The sequence below is a fragment of the Leucoraja erinacea genome, chromosome 11 (genome assembly GCF_028641065.1).
Source record: "Leucoraja erinacea ecotype New England chromosome 11, Leri_hhj_1, whole genome shotgun sequence".
Taxonomy (NCBI): Eukaryota; Metazoa; Chordata; class Chondrichthyes; order Rajiformes; family Rajidae; genus Leucoraja; species Leucoraja erinaceus.
Window position 1 is genome coordinate 44,115,704 of NC_073387.1, and position 16,438 is coordinate 44,132,141.

Genomic DNA, 16,438 nt, shown 5'->3' on the forward strand with positions numbered 1-16,438 from the left:
TGCACCTCAAATGAGATATACAGTATAAACATTGAACTCTCCAATTTTAAGGAATATTCCCCTCTCCCTTTCCTGTGTGCTCTCCCGCCCAACACGCATACTTTTCTCCCACTATTGTACCGCTTTTCTCCCCTCTGTTCCCCTCCTCTCCCCCTTTCTCTCTTCCGCCCCCGCCCCCTTCCACCTATATTTCACCCTCTGGCTTTACATTTCACTCCCCTTCCCTCCTTATCTGGTATCCCTTTGTCTTCTATACATCTGTCTGCTCTATCTGCAAATCAAAACCCCCTTACCTATATCTACCCATCACTTCCATACTTTGTTCCACCCCCACCCCTCTTTTCCAGCTTTTTTCCCCACTACTAAAAACAATCTGAGGAGGGATCCCAACCTGAAAAGTTGCTCATCCATTCCCTCCACAGATGCTGCCTGACCGGCTAGACTTATTCCAGAACTTTGCATTTTGCTCATGATTTCAGCAAACACATATATGTATATATATATATATATATAGTTATATATTCATATATAAATATACACCGTTTTGTTTTCTCGGTTATAACATTGTTTACAGAATACTATGTTTACATATTGTGTTGTGCTGCTGCAAGTAAGGATTTCATTGTTCTAACTGGGACGTGCGAGAGTAAAACACTCTTGACTCTTGACTTACTCTGCTAATGTGTGGGATAGAACTAGTGTGCGGGTGATCGGTGGTCGGAGTGGACTCGGTGGGCCGAAGGGCTTGTTTCCACACTGTATCTTTAAATTAAACTCAAACCACTAAAACCAGAGGAAATCTAAAGAAGGGTCTCTACCCGAAACATCACCCAATTTCTTCGATCCAGTTGCTGGCTGCTCCATGGAGCTCCCCCGCACAATTAAAGCATGGAATAGTCTTCACTCTACCATAGTTACCCAACCAACTAAATTTAAGATACCTCTTTTTTCCCCAAGAACCCTTTTTTGCTTAAGTCCAAGTCAAGAATCAAGAGAGTTGTATTGTCATGTGTTCCAGATAGGACAATGAAATTCTTGCTTGCTGCAGCACAACAGAATATGTGAACATAATACAGAACAGTGTGTTTATATACCATAGACCATATATATACACAATAAACAAACAGATAAAATGCAATAGGACCAGGAAACCAGAAGTAAGAGTTATTCCAGGGAGTTACTCCAGATCCAGGGTCAGGGAGTGATTCTGCGTTGGTTTTCAGCGGTTGCGGCGAGGCGGCGACCGGACAGCTATGGTGGCCAAATCTCCCACATTTCAAATCAAGAGAGAAAGTGCCCAGCGCCGACTAGTTGCAGTGGCAGTGCGCTTGCGCAGGGCGGCCGATGATGTACTGGCCGCGGTTGTGTGCATGTCCAGGGGGGCAGGATGTGCTGGCCGCAGCAGTGCGCATATGCAAGGCGGCCTTTCGTGCTGGCGGATGAGGAGCAGGCGGAGAGCGGCGGCCCGGACATGGATACGGATGGCGGGCGGAGACGGAGAGTGACAGAGAGAGAGAGGGGGGTGGGGGGGCGCTCAGAGTTGAACGGCAGGTGTCCTGCCCTGGCCGGAGGCGGCCTAGATTTCGAGGCCCTAGGCTTCAGCCTATGAGGCCTTGTGGTAAATCCGGCTCTGCGAGGCCCCCCTAGATCTCGAGGCCCTAAGCTTAAGCTTGTCAAGCTTATACGTAAATCCGGCCCTGCTAGTAGGATGCCCAGGGTGGGGGAGGTGGGGAGGGAGGAAATGGAGGTTACTTGAAATTAATGAAATCAACATACATACCGCTGCCGTCAATCATGTTGGAGTACAAAGAAATTAGACAATTAGCCGCTTATCCAGCTTGGTCAGTGAACATGCAACTCAGGATCTTCGCTCATGCTTTAAAATTGTCTACTTCATCCTGAAGTTGATGAATGTGGAATAATGATGTAATGCTAATATCGATCTTGGCATACTTAACAATGGCTTTGGGAGGAAAAAAACATTTGGCTAGCCTTTCTGTGTTTGATCATTAGCCTGAGAAATCTCCTGCAAGTGTATGTGTGGACATTCATTAGCAATAGCAAGGCATTAGATACATTCTATTCCTGAATAATACACTATTCTGATAGTTAATTAAATTGATCACTATTCACAGTTGAAGTTGAAGCTAGTGTTACTTTATCTGTCGAGACACGAATGGTGATCAATTTAATTATCTATTGGTAAATGGTTGATATTTCAGATACAAAGCTAATCGTATGCCATTGTTTAAGAAAGCAAAAAAAGGTACTTTCAAAATTCTTTTTTAAGATTCCTTATCTAAGTTCAAGTAAAAAATGTTTTGCTATGTTACAATGCTGTTTTTTATAATAATACTGTGAATGGTGAATTTTGTTTTAGTATATATCGTATTGTTTACACAGTAAACATAGTGGCTTATTTTTGGAAGGCAGATTACAACTTTGTTATGCATGTCTGCTTAATAATTTTAATGTATTCTGGCCATTGCCACATTGGCGTTGAAGAAATTGGAAATTTAATCACGGAAAATTAATTGTACTGTACCTTGGAAAATGTGGCAGATATATTTACAATGAAAATGGACATACATCCAAGATTTTCATTAGATTCTCATTTCAATTTAAAATGTCAAAACCCTATTTTGGGTAAAAAAAACTGAAAATAGATCAATTATTTGATCAGAAACTCTGCAATACAAATGAAAAAGTCCATGTTAATTATGCCAACTGACCCCTGATATCAGTCTGAAGAAGAGTCTTGACACAAAACGTCACCCATTCCTTCTCTCCAGTGACGCTGCCTGTCCCGCAGAGTTACTCCAGCATTTTGTGTCCATCTTTGATTTAAACCAGCATTTGCAAATTCTTCCTACACAATGAACCAGCTGTGTTGTGGAAGAAGTTAGAATTTGAATATTAACCTGAATCTTGAGCTCATCTGTTACTCTACTTCTATAATCAAATAGAGAGTGGTCACTGGGCACGTGAACATGTGAAAAATAGCCGCCTTGGGTCCGGGAGAGTCTTTTACACTCTTCCCCAGCAAGATCCCACAACTTAACAAGAACAAAGAAAATTGTTACTGCCAACCATATAAATACTCAAAATCGCTACTTGCTAGTTTTATTTGAAATGTTCTTTTAGTAGATGAAAAAATGGCCATCTGCTATAAAATAATACATAATAACACAATAAATAATACCGAGCTTATTATATAAATATCCAGTAACACTATTTTCAGTTATTTTACACCATTTTGTAGTCTGTTGTTGTTTTTGAAATAAGAACCATTTTTCAGTTCCACGGACCTGCTTCAGCCTGGACGGAACTGGCTTTACCTGCAACTTTTCAGGTAAGTTCCAATGTGGACAGGATGACATTCAGTGATTTTGGATGCTGGTGAGAATTAATAAGTCGCCGTATACTAGGAACAGCACTGCAGTCGTGGTTCAGCATTGCAACAGCAGCAAGTCATTTCTGAGTCCACGCTACCCAATGGACAATGGCACAAGAGGAGGAAAAAGAACTGCTCTCTTGTAAGACCAACGAAGCAACCAGTGACGGTGAACGGAAATCAGAACTGTGTAGTCGCAGTTCTCTTTTAATCTCACAAGCAGTTAATAGAAGTATCTTTAATATAAAAGCATCACCTACCACTGAGAGAATCTTCTCCACTTTAGTTGAAGAGGATGAACCCAAGATTCCCCCATTGTTCACTGAATTAGATGAACTTATTCCGATTAATGGGAAAACATTTATTTGGAAGGAAACAACAAGGTAAGAGTTATTTTGTTATTGTCTTACAATGTATTTGGACTGCAATAACTCCTGGACATTGAATTAAATTACAGAAAATTAAAGACTATTTAATTAAAGAAAATATGCCAAGAAATATTTCCAAATATTAATAAAGTAACACATGGCAATGTTCAAATAAAACAAACCTCTTTATTTCCTTTAAAACGTAATTTAATGCTTAGTAAACATCTTTATATTTGTCAAGAAGAACTTGTAATTTATGTTTAAATTATTTCTTTAGACCCATCCAATTGGTTTGGTATTGATATTGGTTTCTTATTGTTACATGTACCGAGATACAGTGAAAAGCTTTTGTTCACATTGCTATACAGTTAAATCAAATAATACAATCAAGCCATACACAAGTACAACAGGGAAAGCACAGAGAAAAATATCAGAGTACAGAACACAGTGTTACAGTGTTGAAGTGTTAAACAACAAGTACTATATGATCTCTTACTCAACACTGGTACTTTACATGTCTCTTTGTGCCCATATATTTATGTTTCAGAGCGAGCATAACAATAATCTACAGAAGCAATTGCAGCTGAATTTTGTCGTTCTTTAGTGCAAGTATTTGTACATCAATAGTGACATCAACTCATCGCAACTAAAGTTAAGGATTTTAGTGTAAAATTGGAAAGAATCTAGAACTTTGATTAGCTCAGTTCAAACTTATATTCCTTCAGAACAATCCATATACTTAAACCAGGCGAATAATGAATTTGAATTTGATCAGCATCTGAACTGCTTATTTTTTTTATAGTTTAATTTGATGAAAGTAAATTAAGAAAGAAAGAAAGAAAGAAAGAAAGAAAGAAAGAAAGAAAGAAAGAAATGTCAAGTCAAGTTTATTGCCATGTGTCCCAGAGAGGACAATGAAATTCTTGCTTGCTGCAGCACAACAGACTATTGTAGACATAAATACAGAGATCAATGTGTCCAAATACCATAGAATATATATAAATATATACACATAAATAAACAGATAAAGTGCAATAGGCTGTTTTAGTTCAGAGTTTGTTTGAAGTTTTGTTTAATAGTCTGATGGCTGTGTGGAAGTTTCAACTCAAATGGAGTTTTAACTCAATGGAGTTAACTTAATGGAGATTTAACTCAAAGGATCTTTCTTTATATGATAGTGTTAGTTTATCGCTAAGGAGTCTCATGGAAAGTTAATTATTTTACTGCCTCTCAAAATAATTTCTCAAAGATAAATATTAGAAAAAAAACTACTTCCAATCGTTGAAGGGAAAAGTAAATACAGGCTGTTATTGTGAATTATCCACATGTATCTGAGGATTTGCATCAATATTTTTTCAAGCTGACTTAATTGGGATTTGTCAACTTCCAACATCTTCCTGAATGTAGGCAGCATATGTCCATGTTATTTGAGCCATGTTTCTGCCCATTCCACTGTAATGTATCACTATCCGCTTCACAGTAGGCAAATAGTAAACTGCCTAGTTGTGTGTCATCGGTAAATTTAGGAATTTGGCTCATACCCCCAATTCTAAGTCATTAATATACATTTTTTTGAAAGCTATGGATTCAACACCAATCCCTTGGGAATGGCACTTGTCAACTTCCTCCAGTCCAGGAAATAAGCATTCACCACCATTGTCTGGTACTTGGCCAACTTTGTGCCTCTATTATTAATGTCCCCATATCCAAAGAACATTTTAGGATAATCTTGTAGTTTTGTGGTCATCGTCACTAAGATGACTTTAACTTTGAGTTGACTTCCAGCTGTAGAATATTTAAATTCTACAGCTTCAATGTCTCTGCATCGATGGTCTGGAACTCCAGCAGTCTGGCAACTGTGGCACCACATCACAGCACCTTACACCTTTGTATTCCTATTGAATCATTCTTTTAGACTGGGAAGAGGCACATTATTTAAAAAAAAAGTTTCAATTATGCTAATTTCAGATTCAGAATACTGAGAGTGCAAATGCAAGTGTTATTGAAATATGAGTGGCAATTAATTGCTGGTTAGTTGATTTAAAGATCTTTTTATTCATGAATCAGATGAAAACTGCCACACATTTATTCATATGTTTAATAAACGTCATGCTATTTGCACGACAAATACCCCTCTGGTTGAATAGCCTACCAGCCATGTATGTGGGTAGTACGTGAAAGGAGACAGTAGGTACTGCAGATGGCGGGATCATGCGTAGAACACAAAGTGCTGGAGTAACTCAGCGGGTTTGGCAGCATTTCTGTTGAATATGAATAGGCAACACAGGTTGGGACACTTCTTCAGGCCGATTGAAGTAGGAGGTAGAAAGCTGGAAAAGAGATGGTAGCATTCAATGCTAGGTAAGTGATAGGTGAATGCAGGTATCCTATATCTGTATCTACCTATCATTTGCCAGGCCTTATCATGCCCCCTTCTCTTTCCCATCCTTCTTCCCCAGAGTACAACAGTCGGAAGAAAGGTCCCGACCCAAAGCTTTACTTTTCCGTGTTCCTCATAGATGTTGCCTTACCCGCTGACTTATTCCAGCACTTTGTGTTCAGTAAGGAGAAAGGCCTGGTGGGTGAGATGCTGGAGGGATGTGCAGTATTCTCGGATATGTAAGTCGGCATATTCATGATCAAGTCCTCAGGTAGAAACAAAGAACAGCAGATGCTGGTTTATATCAAAGATAGATACAAAGCGCTGGAATTACTCAGCGGGTCAGGCAGCATCTCTGGAGAAAAATGATGGGTAGCGTTTCGGATCCTGACCCTTCTTTAGACAGAAAGTAGGGGGTTGGGTAGGTGGGGGTGAAGAGCTGGAGGCGAGAAAAGAACAGGACTAATCAGGGCCGGCCACAAATGACCTCAGGCAGGGCAGTGCCTGAGGTCATTTATCCTAATTTTATCTTATTCCACTTCCCCTCATAATTACTTTATTGCAACTTATGTTATTTTCTTTTTAAATTTGACAAAAATTGCAAGGCCTTCATTTCTATTTTCTCAATTATTTTCTTGTCCTCACCCATCCCATCACTTAGTCTGATGTTGGCCACACCCACCATTAAACCACCTATATGTTTTGTCAATGAGCAGAGACAGACAATTTATACATCCAGAGGTTCTGACTTCCCTGCCAAGTTAAATCCTGATTTTGCTCATTTTCATTTGGCTAAATCTTTGATGCAGAAATGCTAAGCATTTTCTTAGCCCATTGATGCATCAAGGATACCACAAAGACTCTGCATACCAGAAGAAATTCCTTTATCACTAATCCTTTGGACAAGAAGGAGCTGAATAAAAGAGCCAAAAGCCACATTTGCATTGCAGACCTTCCTCCAGTCCGAGAAACTGCTCCCCGTCATTGTCGGTTACTCTGCAAACGATGTATCTTTGTTATTAATGTCTCCATTTATAAATAGGGATGAAATAGGCTGACTCTGAGTTGCCCAACATTAGCATTTGCAACAATTGAAAGTGGTTCTATTTCGTCAGTGTGCAGCTGCTTTGAGACCACAAGCTGTACATAATGCAGGCCCTCCTGGAAGCAGGCAAGACTGAACATAATATAAATACCTGGCCTCTTTCGCTTAATTCTTCCATTCAATATAATCACCGTGGATCAACTGTCATCCATTCCAGATTCCCACCTTTATGCCTTAATTCTTTTTATGGCCTGAAAATTTATCAGTCTCATATAACATCGTCAGTCAGCATCTGCGGTCCTGTGGAGTAGAGTTCCAAAGATTTGCTCAACTCTGCATCGTAATTTTCCTCAGTTTCCACAGTTTTAAATTGCCAACCACTTTCCGAAAACTAAGACCTTTCCGTTTTAAATTTAAAAAAACAGAGAACGATGGAAATATTCAGCACATCAGAGTACTTCGTATTTCAAATAGAAACAGCATCAGGGTTTCAGATTGATGATGTCATCAGTTATGCTCATCATCCTGGTGTATTAATTATTGCTTCTCATTTCCACAGGCTGTTTAACATATTGAGAATTCCTAGCATTATCTCATTCTTCCCAACTCTAAAAATGTTTTCCTTTAATTCCCCTCTGGATTTGGTCGGGCAAATATGTTCGTCTCCTCTAATCCATTCAATCTCTACCTTAATCAGCTCTCCTTTGTTCTCTTTCTGGCTTCTCGAGTAGACTTCTCCCTTTCTTCCTTCATGAGTCTCCAGCGGTCACAGGGACAATGTACAAAGTTTGTACAGACAGCACCCGTAGTCAAGATCAAACCCATCTCTGCCACTGTAAGGCTGCGCCACTGTGCCACCCCTTCCTGGAATTCTTTTCCAAACCCACCCCTATTTTCCCTGCTCCCTTTAAACACTTCTGTTGATTTAACTTGTGGTTACCTCCTAATGTGTCCTTCAGCTAAGTTTTCCCTCACACTTTGCCCTTGGCCTTTTTTTCTGTATGTAAGAGGTACCGTTGAAGTGAAAGTTGTAATATTAACATGTGTAATGTTTATGTATATAGTTCTTCAAATGAATCATAATCATGCATTTTCAAAAGTCAAATCTATTATTTATTCACAGGTGGATAAAGTTTGAGGAAAAAATAGAAGAAGGAGGTGAAAGATGGAGCAAGCCTCATGTAGGCACCCTGTCTTTACACAGTCTATTCGAGCTACGTACCTGCATAGAAAAGGGAACACTTCTGTTTGATGTAGAGGCTAAAAGCTTTAAGGAGATATTAGGTAAATATGAATGAAACTAATCATAAAACTAACATTTAATATTTACACCATTTTTTCCACACAGCATTGGAAATGCTTTATAAACTTAAAGAGTTCATGATTCATTCTTGCAATGGTTTCTTTACATTTTTTGTAGGGAAAAGTGCAGTTTCAGAACTTGAACATAGCAGAAGCAATTATTTCTAATAATCGTTCTAATAATAAAACACTGGCAGGTTTAGTAGCAGAAGGGAACAGAACTTTCTCAATGACTATCTCCCGAGGAAAGTACAGCCTTCTGGTTCACTCCTCTGACAAGTGCAGGTACATCTTTGGGCTAGATTCTCTGGATTGGTAGGGATTCCTGCAAAAATATTTATTGCTGCTTGCTTCTTCACAATTGCAGCTCTGTTAGTTGACCCTTCTATTCTTCTATATAACTCCTAGAAACTGCTAAATACCCCCACTCCCCAGAACAAAAAAGCCTTGTCAAATGCCCTTACATTATGAATCTTGCACAGCTGCTTCAAGGACATTCAAAACATACAAGTACATGGGTTTCCTCTGGGTGCTCCACTTTCCTCCCATATCCAGAAGTCGTAGAGCTAATCGGACGATGTTTCAATCCCAGTCGTAAGTCGGCACTCTTGCTATTTGCAGTGGGATTGGAGTGGTGAAAGATGGGGTAGGTACTTCATTGGGGTCATCAGGTGGGCACCCTCCTTCTTTGACGTTTCATTGATAAGCCCACAACATCTCCAGAAGGCTCAACGGTGATACCTGGCATCCCCCCTCAGTTCCATGCCCTCCTGACTTCATCTTGCAGCCCAATTGTTATCTCTCCTTTTGATCCAAAGCCATTTGCAGCTTTATTCTGCAGAATTTGATAATAACTTGATTGCTTGTTGGAGGGAGCGACCCTTCACCCCCATTTTCTTCAATAGACTGGTCGTAGATTTAGCAACAAATCCTCTGCATCCCACTTCTACAAGGGAACATCTTGGTCTTCCAGCCATTCCGGGCAGCTTCAGTTGCCAGTTCAGAGTACTTGGTCTTTTTCCTCTCATAAGCTTCTTCAACACCATCTCCCCATGGTACTGTCAATTCCACAACGTATGCCAACATGGCTGTTGTGGACCACAGGACCATGTCTGGCCGGAGTGTAGTAGCCACAATGTCTGGGGGAAACACAAGCTTTTTTTCTAAGTCCACTTCCATTTTCCAATCCCGAGCAGGCTGCAGAATGCTTGCATCCTTTGATGTTATCTGGTGCTCTGGAGGTTGGCCTGCTGGTACAAATGTTGTGAAGTGGACATTTCCTGCCGATGTTTGTGGGGAAACACTTATGGTCGTTCGCCTCTGTTCCAGGATTGATGCCAGCTGTCTGAGGACTTGGTTATGCCACCAAGTGTAGTCTCAAAGACGTGTGGTTTTATAGATCAATTGGCCTCTGTAAATTGCCCCTATTGTATAGGGAGTGGATGTGAAAGTGGGGTAACATAGAACCAATGTGTATAGGTGATTGATGGTCTATGTAGACACAGTGGGCCTAAGGGTCTAGTTCTATGCTGCATCTTGCAGTCAAAAATTAATCCTTCAATGCAGACAGAGGCAGTATTAGTACAGTGTCTTAGACAACATTTAACTCTGATTTTCAAACCAAAACTGAGGCCCACCTGAAAATTTGATAAAACCGGCAATGTAGTAAGTCGACAACTCGTTTCCCATATCATCTTTGGTCTGCTAGTTTCCGCTGTTGAAGGTAACATAAGCAAGGGAAATATGAAAATTGCTGCAATATCTTTAACAGGCAATAAATGCTTGACTTTTAGGAGTACATTTCTTAATCTCACAGTTAAAATTCTGAAACTAGACTTTTCTAAATAAACGTTACTCATTGCATCAGGAAACAGTTAGATAAGTTAATAATTCGGAGCTTTGAATAGAACTAGGAAAATCATACCATTCTTTGCTTCATGAAATAAATGGCAACATATAAAGAATGAAACAAAACTGAAGAGCCAAGCAGCTACAGTATCAATTGATTCTACTAGACATCATTCAAATTTAAAAATGTGTTTTTCATCCTCAGCTGTTAAAATATGCAATTTCACGTTTCTCTTTCTTATATTGTTAGCGTTAAATATTTATAGTGATTATATCTGATTGGACCAAATACACTCAACACAGGCAGACCAACATTAATCAGTATTCTTTGTAAAGGCTCTCTTAGTGGCCCTCTAATGGAAAGGATCAAGGATAGCCGTGAATGTATTTTGCACTGAGACAACTAGATGGTTGTCTATACATGTTCACTATTGAAATATAAACACCAACAAAACTTGAGTCTAACAGTAGGAGTTCTAAAATGATATTTTTGGAAAGGAGATAAAGTTCAGAAGAACATCTATTTTTCTTTTTCATTAACTTATGCTGTCAAAATCGGGATTTGTGAATTGTGAATTTCCACAATGTTATTATCAGGTTGTTCATTTAAATGATTTTTCAGAATTTGTAGATACAATTATAGGGTTTTTCTATCAGCAATTTAAAATGTTACTTGATTAATCATAACCACATATGTAAGATCAATAATTATATTTTCCTGAATGTTCAGAAGATCAGTGACTGTGTTTCAGTAAATAGAAGAGCTATTATCACATGTAGATTCGATGATAGTCCACTTTGAGGATTTCAGTCAGCTAATTTGATCTAGGGCACCGTGAGATTTTACATGGAGTGTTTGCCATTAAGACCTTAAGATAAAGGAGCAGGAGATCATTCAGTCAGTGAGTAATGGTCCTATGATTGATTGATTGAAAGATACAGCATGGAAACAGGCCCTTCGGCCCACTGAGCCAACACTGACCATTGATCACCCATTCACACTACTTCTATGTCACCCCAATTTCCCATCCACTCCCTACACAGAAGGGGTAATTCACAGAGGCCAATTAGCCAACTAACACGCACTTTTTGGGATGTCAGAGAAAACTGGAGCACCAGAAAGAAACCCATGTGGTTACAGGGAGAACATGCCAACTCCTCAAAGACAGCACCCGAGGTCTGACAGCTTGAAGAAGATATTGGCTGTTCTTCTACCTTTGCTTTACCTTCCTTCACTAACTCAATTCCCTGGGTTTCTTTTGCAGTCAAAGAAGTATTGACTTCCATCTTTTTCTGCCAATACAACTGATTGTATGTATATGTCTGTGAGAAAGAACATAGTAGGTATGTTACAAAACCTACCTGAATCGTGGCTGAGCATCTGCCCTACCCCGTGTGTGTGATTCTGGTGCTGTTTAGAGGGGGCGGGTTTAAAACGCGATTTTTACTAGGCTGTTCCAATCGAAAATGTTCAGCCTAGTAAATCATTAACGGAAAATCGCTGAAAGACCCCGTCGCAAAAGGTATTATTAGTTTTTATGGCCTTGTATAATAGTTATATTAGTTTAAAAATCACTCTCTCACTCCGCAACCTCTCGCAGCCCCAGGGTTTTATAAAGCAAACAATTAAAGGTATGTACCTTATTTTTACATTAAATGGGGCTTGTATATAACCCTGTATATAAAGTTTGCTATAGCGAGTAGTTCATTTTTGGCTCTTTATATCCCGCAGTATTTTTCTGGGCACTTGAGGGCACAAATCCAGCGCAATGTGAACGTTCTAAACCAGCACGTTCACAGGAACCCACTAGAAAGCCGATTTAAATTGACTTTAATTTACAGCAATTGACCACTAAATTCCTTCCATTTGGCCTATAAATTGATGTAAATGAGATTTAAAAATCATGTTTTATTGTGAATTATTTGTGAATATTATTTGGACACTTGGGCTATTTAAAAATGTTAATCATTTATTAAGAAATGGATAGATGTTTAGATCTAGTGATTGAAGTTTGAAATTAGCTACAATTGGGTAACTAACTAATTATATGCTTTAATTTCAGGTCATCCAAGTAAGATTATTTTATATTTGTTTCAGAATGCTTCAATCTATGATAACTGAAAATTTCATTCAGTTCTCTTAATTTTTAAGAAGTTTATGGGCTTTTGACTGTCCACGATCACAGCTTTTTTGTTATGTCCATAGAAAATCAATAGGGAACATGATGCTAATTTCCGAGTATGAAAATGGCCATAACTTTTTTTATTACTTGAGATATGAAAGTGAATTAGGTGTCAAATTAAACTTATTGTTATGCTTTATCTGATGGGATAAATTGCAGACTTGATTTTTTAAATCTCAAAATTTTGTAACATTGCTAAACATAGATTAAAAATACACAGGTTATTTTATGATGTCTCAAAATGGGCTCTCCGACTAGGTTCACAAAGAAAATCACAACTTGAATCAGCTATCAGATTCTTAGTGAAACATTTTCTCATTAATTGTGCATCCTCAAAAGAGATGACAGTGACAAATAAGACGTTTCTGCAATTGTTGGGCACATCCATTTAGTATCAAGTGAAGTCAAATCTTTATCTGTAAAATTTGTTTGGATTTCAGAGACAATAGTCAACAATGAAATTATAAACGGCAATCTCAGAAGTGAGCTCAAGGAAAAAGTCACCTATATCCTTCTTCGGAGTCACAAGCATCACACAAAAAAGACCAGGATACAGGCCATGGTTGACCTAGGGAGGAGAATTTCCTGCACAAGTAAGTCATTATTATTAAGAATTTCTATTTTTTATTTTAATTTCTCTGTATTCGGTTTCTGCAACTTCTATCATCAGCCTATGTGTGCAGCAGAGCAACCTGCTCCCAGTTCTTTACCAATATTGTTTCAGGCAATTCAAATTACTCAGACAATATTGAGATTAGATTTGTTCTACAAAGTCTTTTTTTTTTTACTTTCCAAAGATACTATCCAATTTTAGTGAATGAATTAATCGGCATCTGGGGTCCTTAGCCAATATGTCTTTGTCTTTGAAGACTAAATATTTTTTCCCCCAATCTACAGGGAGGTGCCAGCTTGAGTTGAATAATATTGTGATGTTGTGGCAGAAACCAACACTGCTGGAAGTTACAGAAATGTGTTCTGCAGGTCAACTCATGAGATCACAGATGCCCAACAGAGAAGAATATCAATTGGCCCATTGTGATCTCTCTGAAGGATGAACTTTGCTCAACCCCGTACACTTTTCCTTTCAGAAATCACAATTATTTGTCCAACTCCTTTTAAAGCTAAAATGCTAATGGTTAATTTGGTGAAATTGAGAGATCGAAGTCAAAGTCAAAGTAGCCTTTATTGTCATTCAGACCTTGTGGTCTGAACAAAATGTTGCTGCCTTGCAGTCCTACATATAGTAAAAATGACAAAAACACACAATAACCACAAATTAACATCCACCACAGTGAGTTCACCAGGCACCTCCTCACTGTGATGTAAGGCAAAAGTCTTAAGTCTATGTCTCTTCCCTTCTTATTCTCCCTCGATCGATGTTTACACAGAATTTTTAAACAATCATTGCAGTGCCCTGTCATTACATTTATCCTGTTACTCCTGCGAACTTAAGGTGGAATCTCCTTCACCAGAAGGACTACGGGGATTTCATGTCTCGACCCGAAACGTCACCCATTCCTTCTCTCCAGAGATGCTGTCTGTCCCGCTGAGTTACTCCAGTATTTTGTGTCTATTTATCATTTTGTCAAGCATGATTACAGGTTGGCAATTAATACAGGCCTTACTAGCAATGCCCAAATCCTGAGAATTAATTATAAAATCATCCTCTCCACAATAAAAAGTCAAAATACAGGAAAAACTCAGCAGGTCAGGCTGCATCTGTGGGAAGTGAACCAAAATTAATGTTTCAGGTCAAAGATGCTTAGACTGAAACATTAACTCTTTGTCTCTTCCCATAAGTATAACATAACACACTACTGTGTTCTGCTGGAGTGTCATACTAATTACCCATGTTACAATGTTATCACATCATAACATGGTATTTAAGATATCTCCAAATGGTGAACAATACCTCATTTTTGTTTGCACCCTTACACCCCAGAGGAATGTTTTGTTGATCTTCTCTGCCTCCCTTTTTCGTGAGTGGTGAATAAAATGAATATAATTTTCTGAGTAAACTTGAGCTAGTGCAACATAATATATACACATAATGACTGGGAAATTGGACACCTTAGGACTGACTAATATTAAAACTATTTCAACTTTGTCTGGTAAATGTCATCAAAATGTTTTCCGGAATGATGAACAAATGAAAAACCTATCTTAATGAAGGAATTTATTTTCCTTTTCAGGTGCATCTGCTCCCATGAATTATAATACAACTACAGGCTTTTCCAATGAAATATCAGATAAACCTCTCCAGGAACAGGTAAGAATGGGATTATATTTCAACATGTCACATTTCGTACCTGTTCAACTCTTGCAAAATTCTGTCCCCATCACCTCTCATCTCTACAGCATTTGACCATCTCGCTCCAAAAATAGACTTTCTCTCGATGATTATTCCTCCTTCCCATCATATCTGTTGCCCATCATCTTTCCCCCCCTCACGGTAAATGGGGTTGATTAGAGATGGGGGGTGGCTGTGGTGGAGGGAGTGACTCGGAGACTCCATCACAGCAGCCCTCCTCCTCTAATCAACCCTGATAGCTTCCCCAATTGATGTCCTTCATGAGGTCGAGTCTACACAATGGGAGATGTTCATGGATGATAGGCCTCCCTTCAAGTTTTGGTTTACTAATGGATCTGTCCCACTTAGGCAACGTTTTAGGCGACTGCAGGAGACTATGCAGTCGCCACATGTTCGCGGGTGGTTGCCAGGGAGTCGCCTTCATGGTTGTGAGGAGTTTCCGCATTCTGGGAACTAGTCACGGCCTCATTATGGTTGCCACAAGTTTTTCAACAAGTTGAAAAATTAGCGGCGACTAGTATGAAGCCGCCATGGAGAATTCCCGTGCCAGGTGGGTCGCCAGGAGATCTTAGTGGGTTGCCAGGAGGTCGAAGGTTCTTGAAGGATCTCGTAGGTTGTAGCCGGTGCTGACCGGTGAATTTAATTGGTACATTGGGTAAAAAAACGTAAGTAGTTTTCAGAACCAAGGATAACCGACCGGTAATGTTAATGTCCGCTGAGCTTCACAGCCGTGTATCTGACTCCTTAAAAGTTGTCTCCACTCCTTCTCCCCCTCTCTCCCCCTCTCTCCCCCCTCTTTTAAAGGACTTACCGTACACTGTGCTTTAGCCATCTTAATTACAGCGCCAATCTTCCCGTTCATCGCGGTGTGTGCCCAGACAACGCTCCCCCCGCTTGCCCTGTCCTCCGCCTGCATAATGGGCTGATGAAGGAAGCGATGTTTGTGTGTGTGTGTGTCGCTGGCAATTGCCTGAAAAATCGCCTAAGTGGGACAGGCCCATTAGCCCGTTCAATTGCCATTGAAGCTCTGGGCTTTATATGCAGTAATATTTCACAGCCAGTTGGCCTTGCGTTAAAGAACAGGGGGCAACATCTAATCCATAGAAGTTATATAATGGTCATTTGGTCCAAGCGATTCTCTTTGAACTTTATTTGTGATCAGTAAAGAATCAAGATCACAGACATGATCAGGTCTAACCTCCCGTATATCCCTTTGTCCCTCTTTCCTTGATCTTCCTAACCAATTTTGTTTTGAATGCTTAAGAAAGAACTGCAGATGCTGGAAAAATCGAAGGAAGACAAAAATGCTGGAGAAACTCAGCAGATGAGACAGCATCTATGGAGCGAAGGAATAGGTGACGTTTTGGGTCGAGAGCCTAGGGTCTCGACCCGAAATGTCATCTATTCCCTCACTCCATAGACACTGCCTCACCCGCTGAGTATCTCTAGCATTTTTGTCCACCTTTCTTTTGAATGTTGATGTGATTTTTATCCTGACCTTAACCCCAACCGAGTAATAAATAATAAAAGTACAGGTTTTTTATGTTCCATGTATTATAGTCAATAAATGACAAAAGGTGACTGTTCCAGAAGGATGAATGAGTCAT

The 16,438-nt window shown here is 39.4% G+C and overlaps 2 protein-coding genes across 4 annotated transcripts in view; one reads left to right on the forward strand and one right to left on the reverse strand.

Annotated features, from left to right (window-relative positions):
- pfdn1 (prefoldin subunit 1) overlaps window positions 1-16,438 on the reverse strand; it is a 374,815-nt gene that overhangs the window by 194,845 nt on the left and 163,532 nt on the right. The window lies entirely within an intron of this gene.
- LOC129701729 (electrogenic sodium bicarbonate cotransporter 1-like) overlaps window positions 3,410-16,438 on the forward strand; it is a 66,864-nt gene continuing 53,835 nt past the window's right edge. For 2 of the 3 annotated variants that reach the window (XM_055643115.1, XM_055643113.1), the window contains exons 1-4: window positions 3,411-3,777; window positions 8,311-8,471; window positions 12,961-13,113; window positions 14,713-14,789. In XM_055643115.1, the coding sequence (XP_055499090.1) occupies window positions 3,503-3,777; window positions 8,311-8,471; window positions 12,961-13,113; window positions 14,713-14,789 (666 nt within the window). In that variant the 5' untranslated portion in view covers window positions 3,411-3,502. Of the gene's footprint in view, window positions 3,778-8,310; window positions 8,472-12,960; window positions 13,114-14,712; window positions 14,790-16,438 lie in introns of all 3 variants that reach the window. The other variant, XM_055643114.1, reaches the window with a different exon arrangement.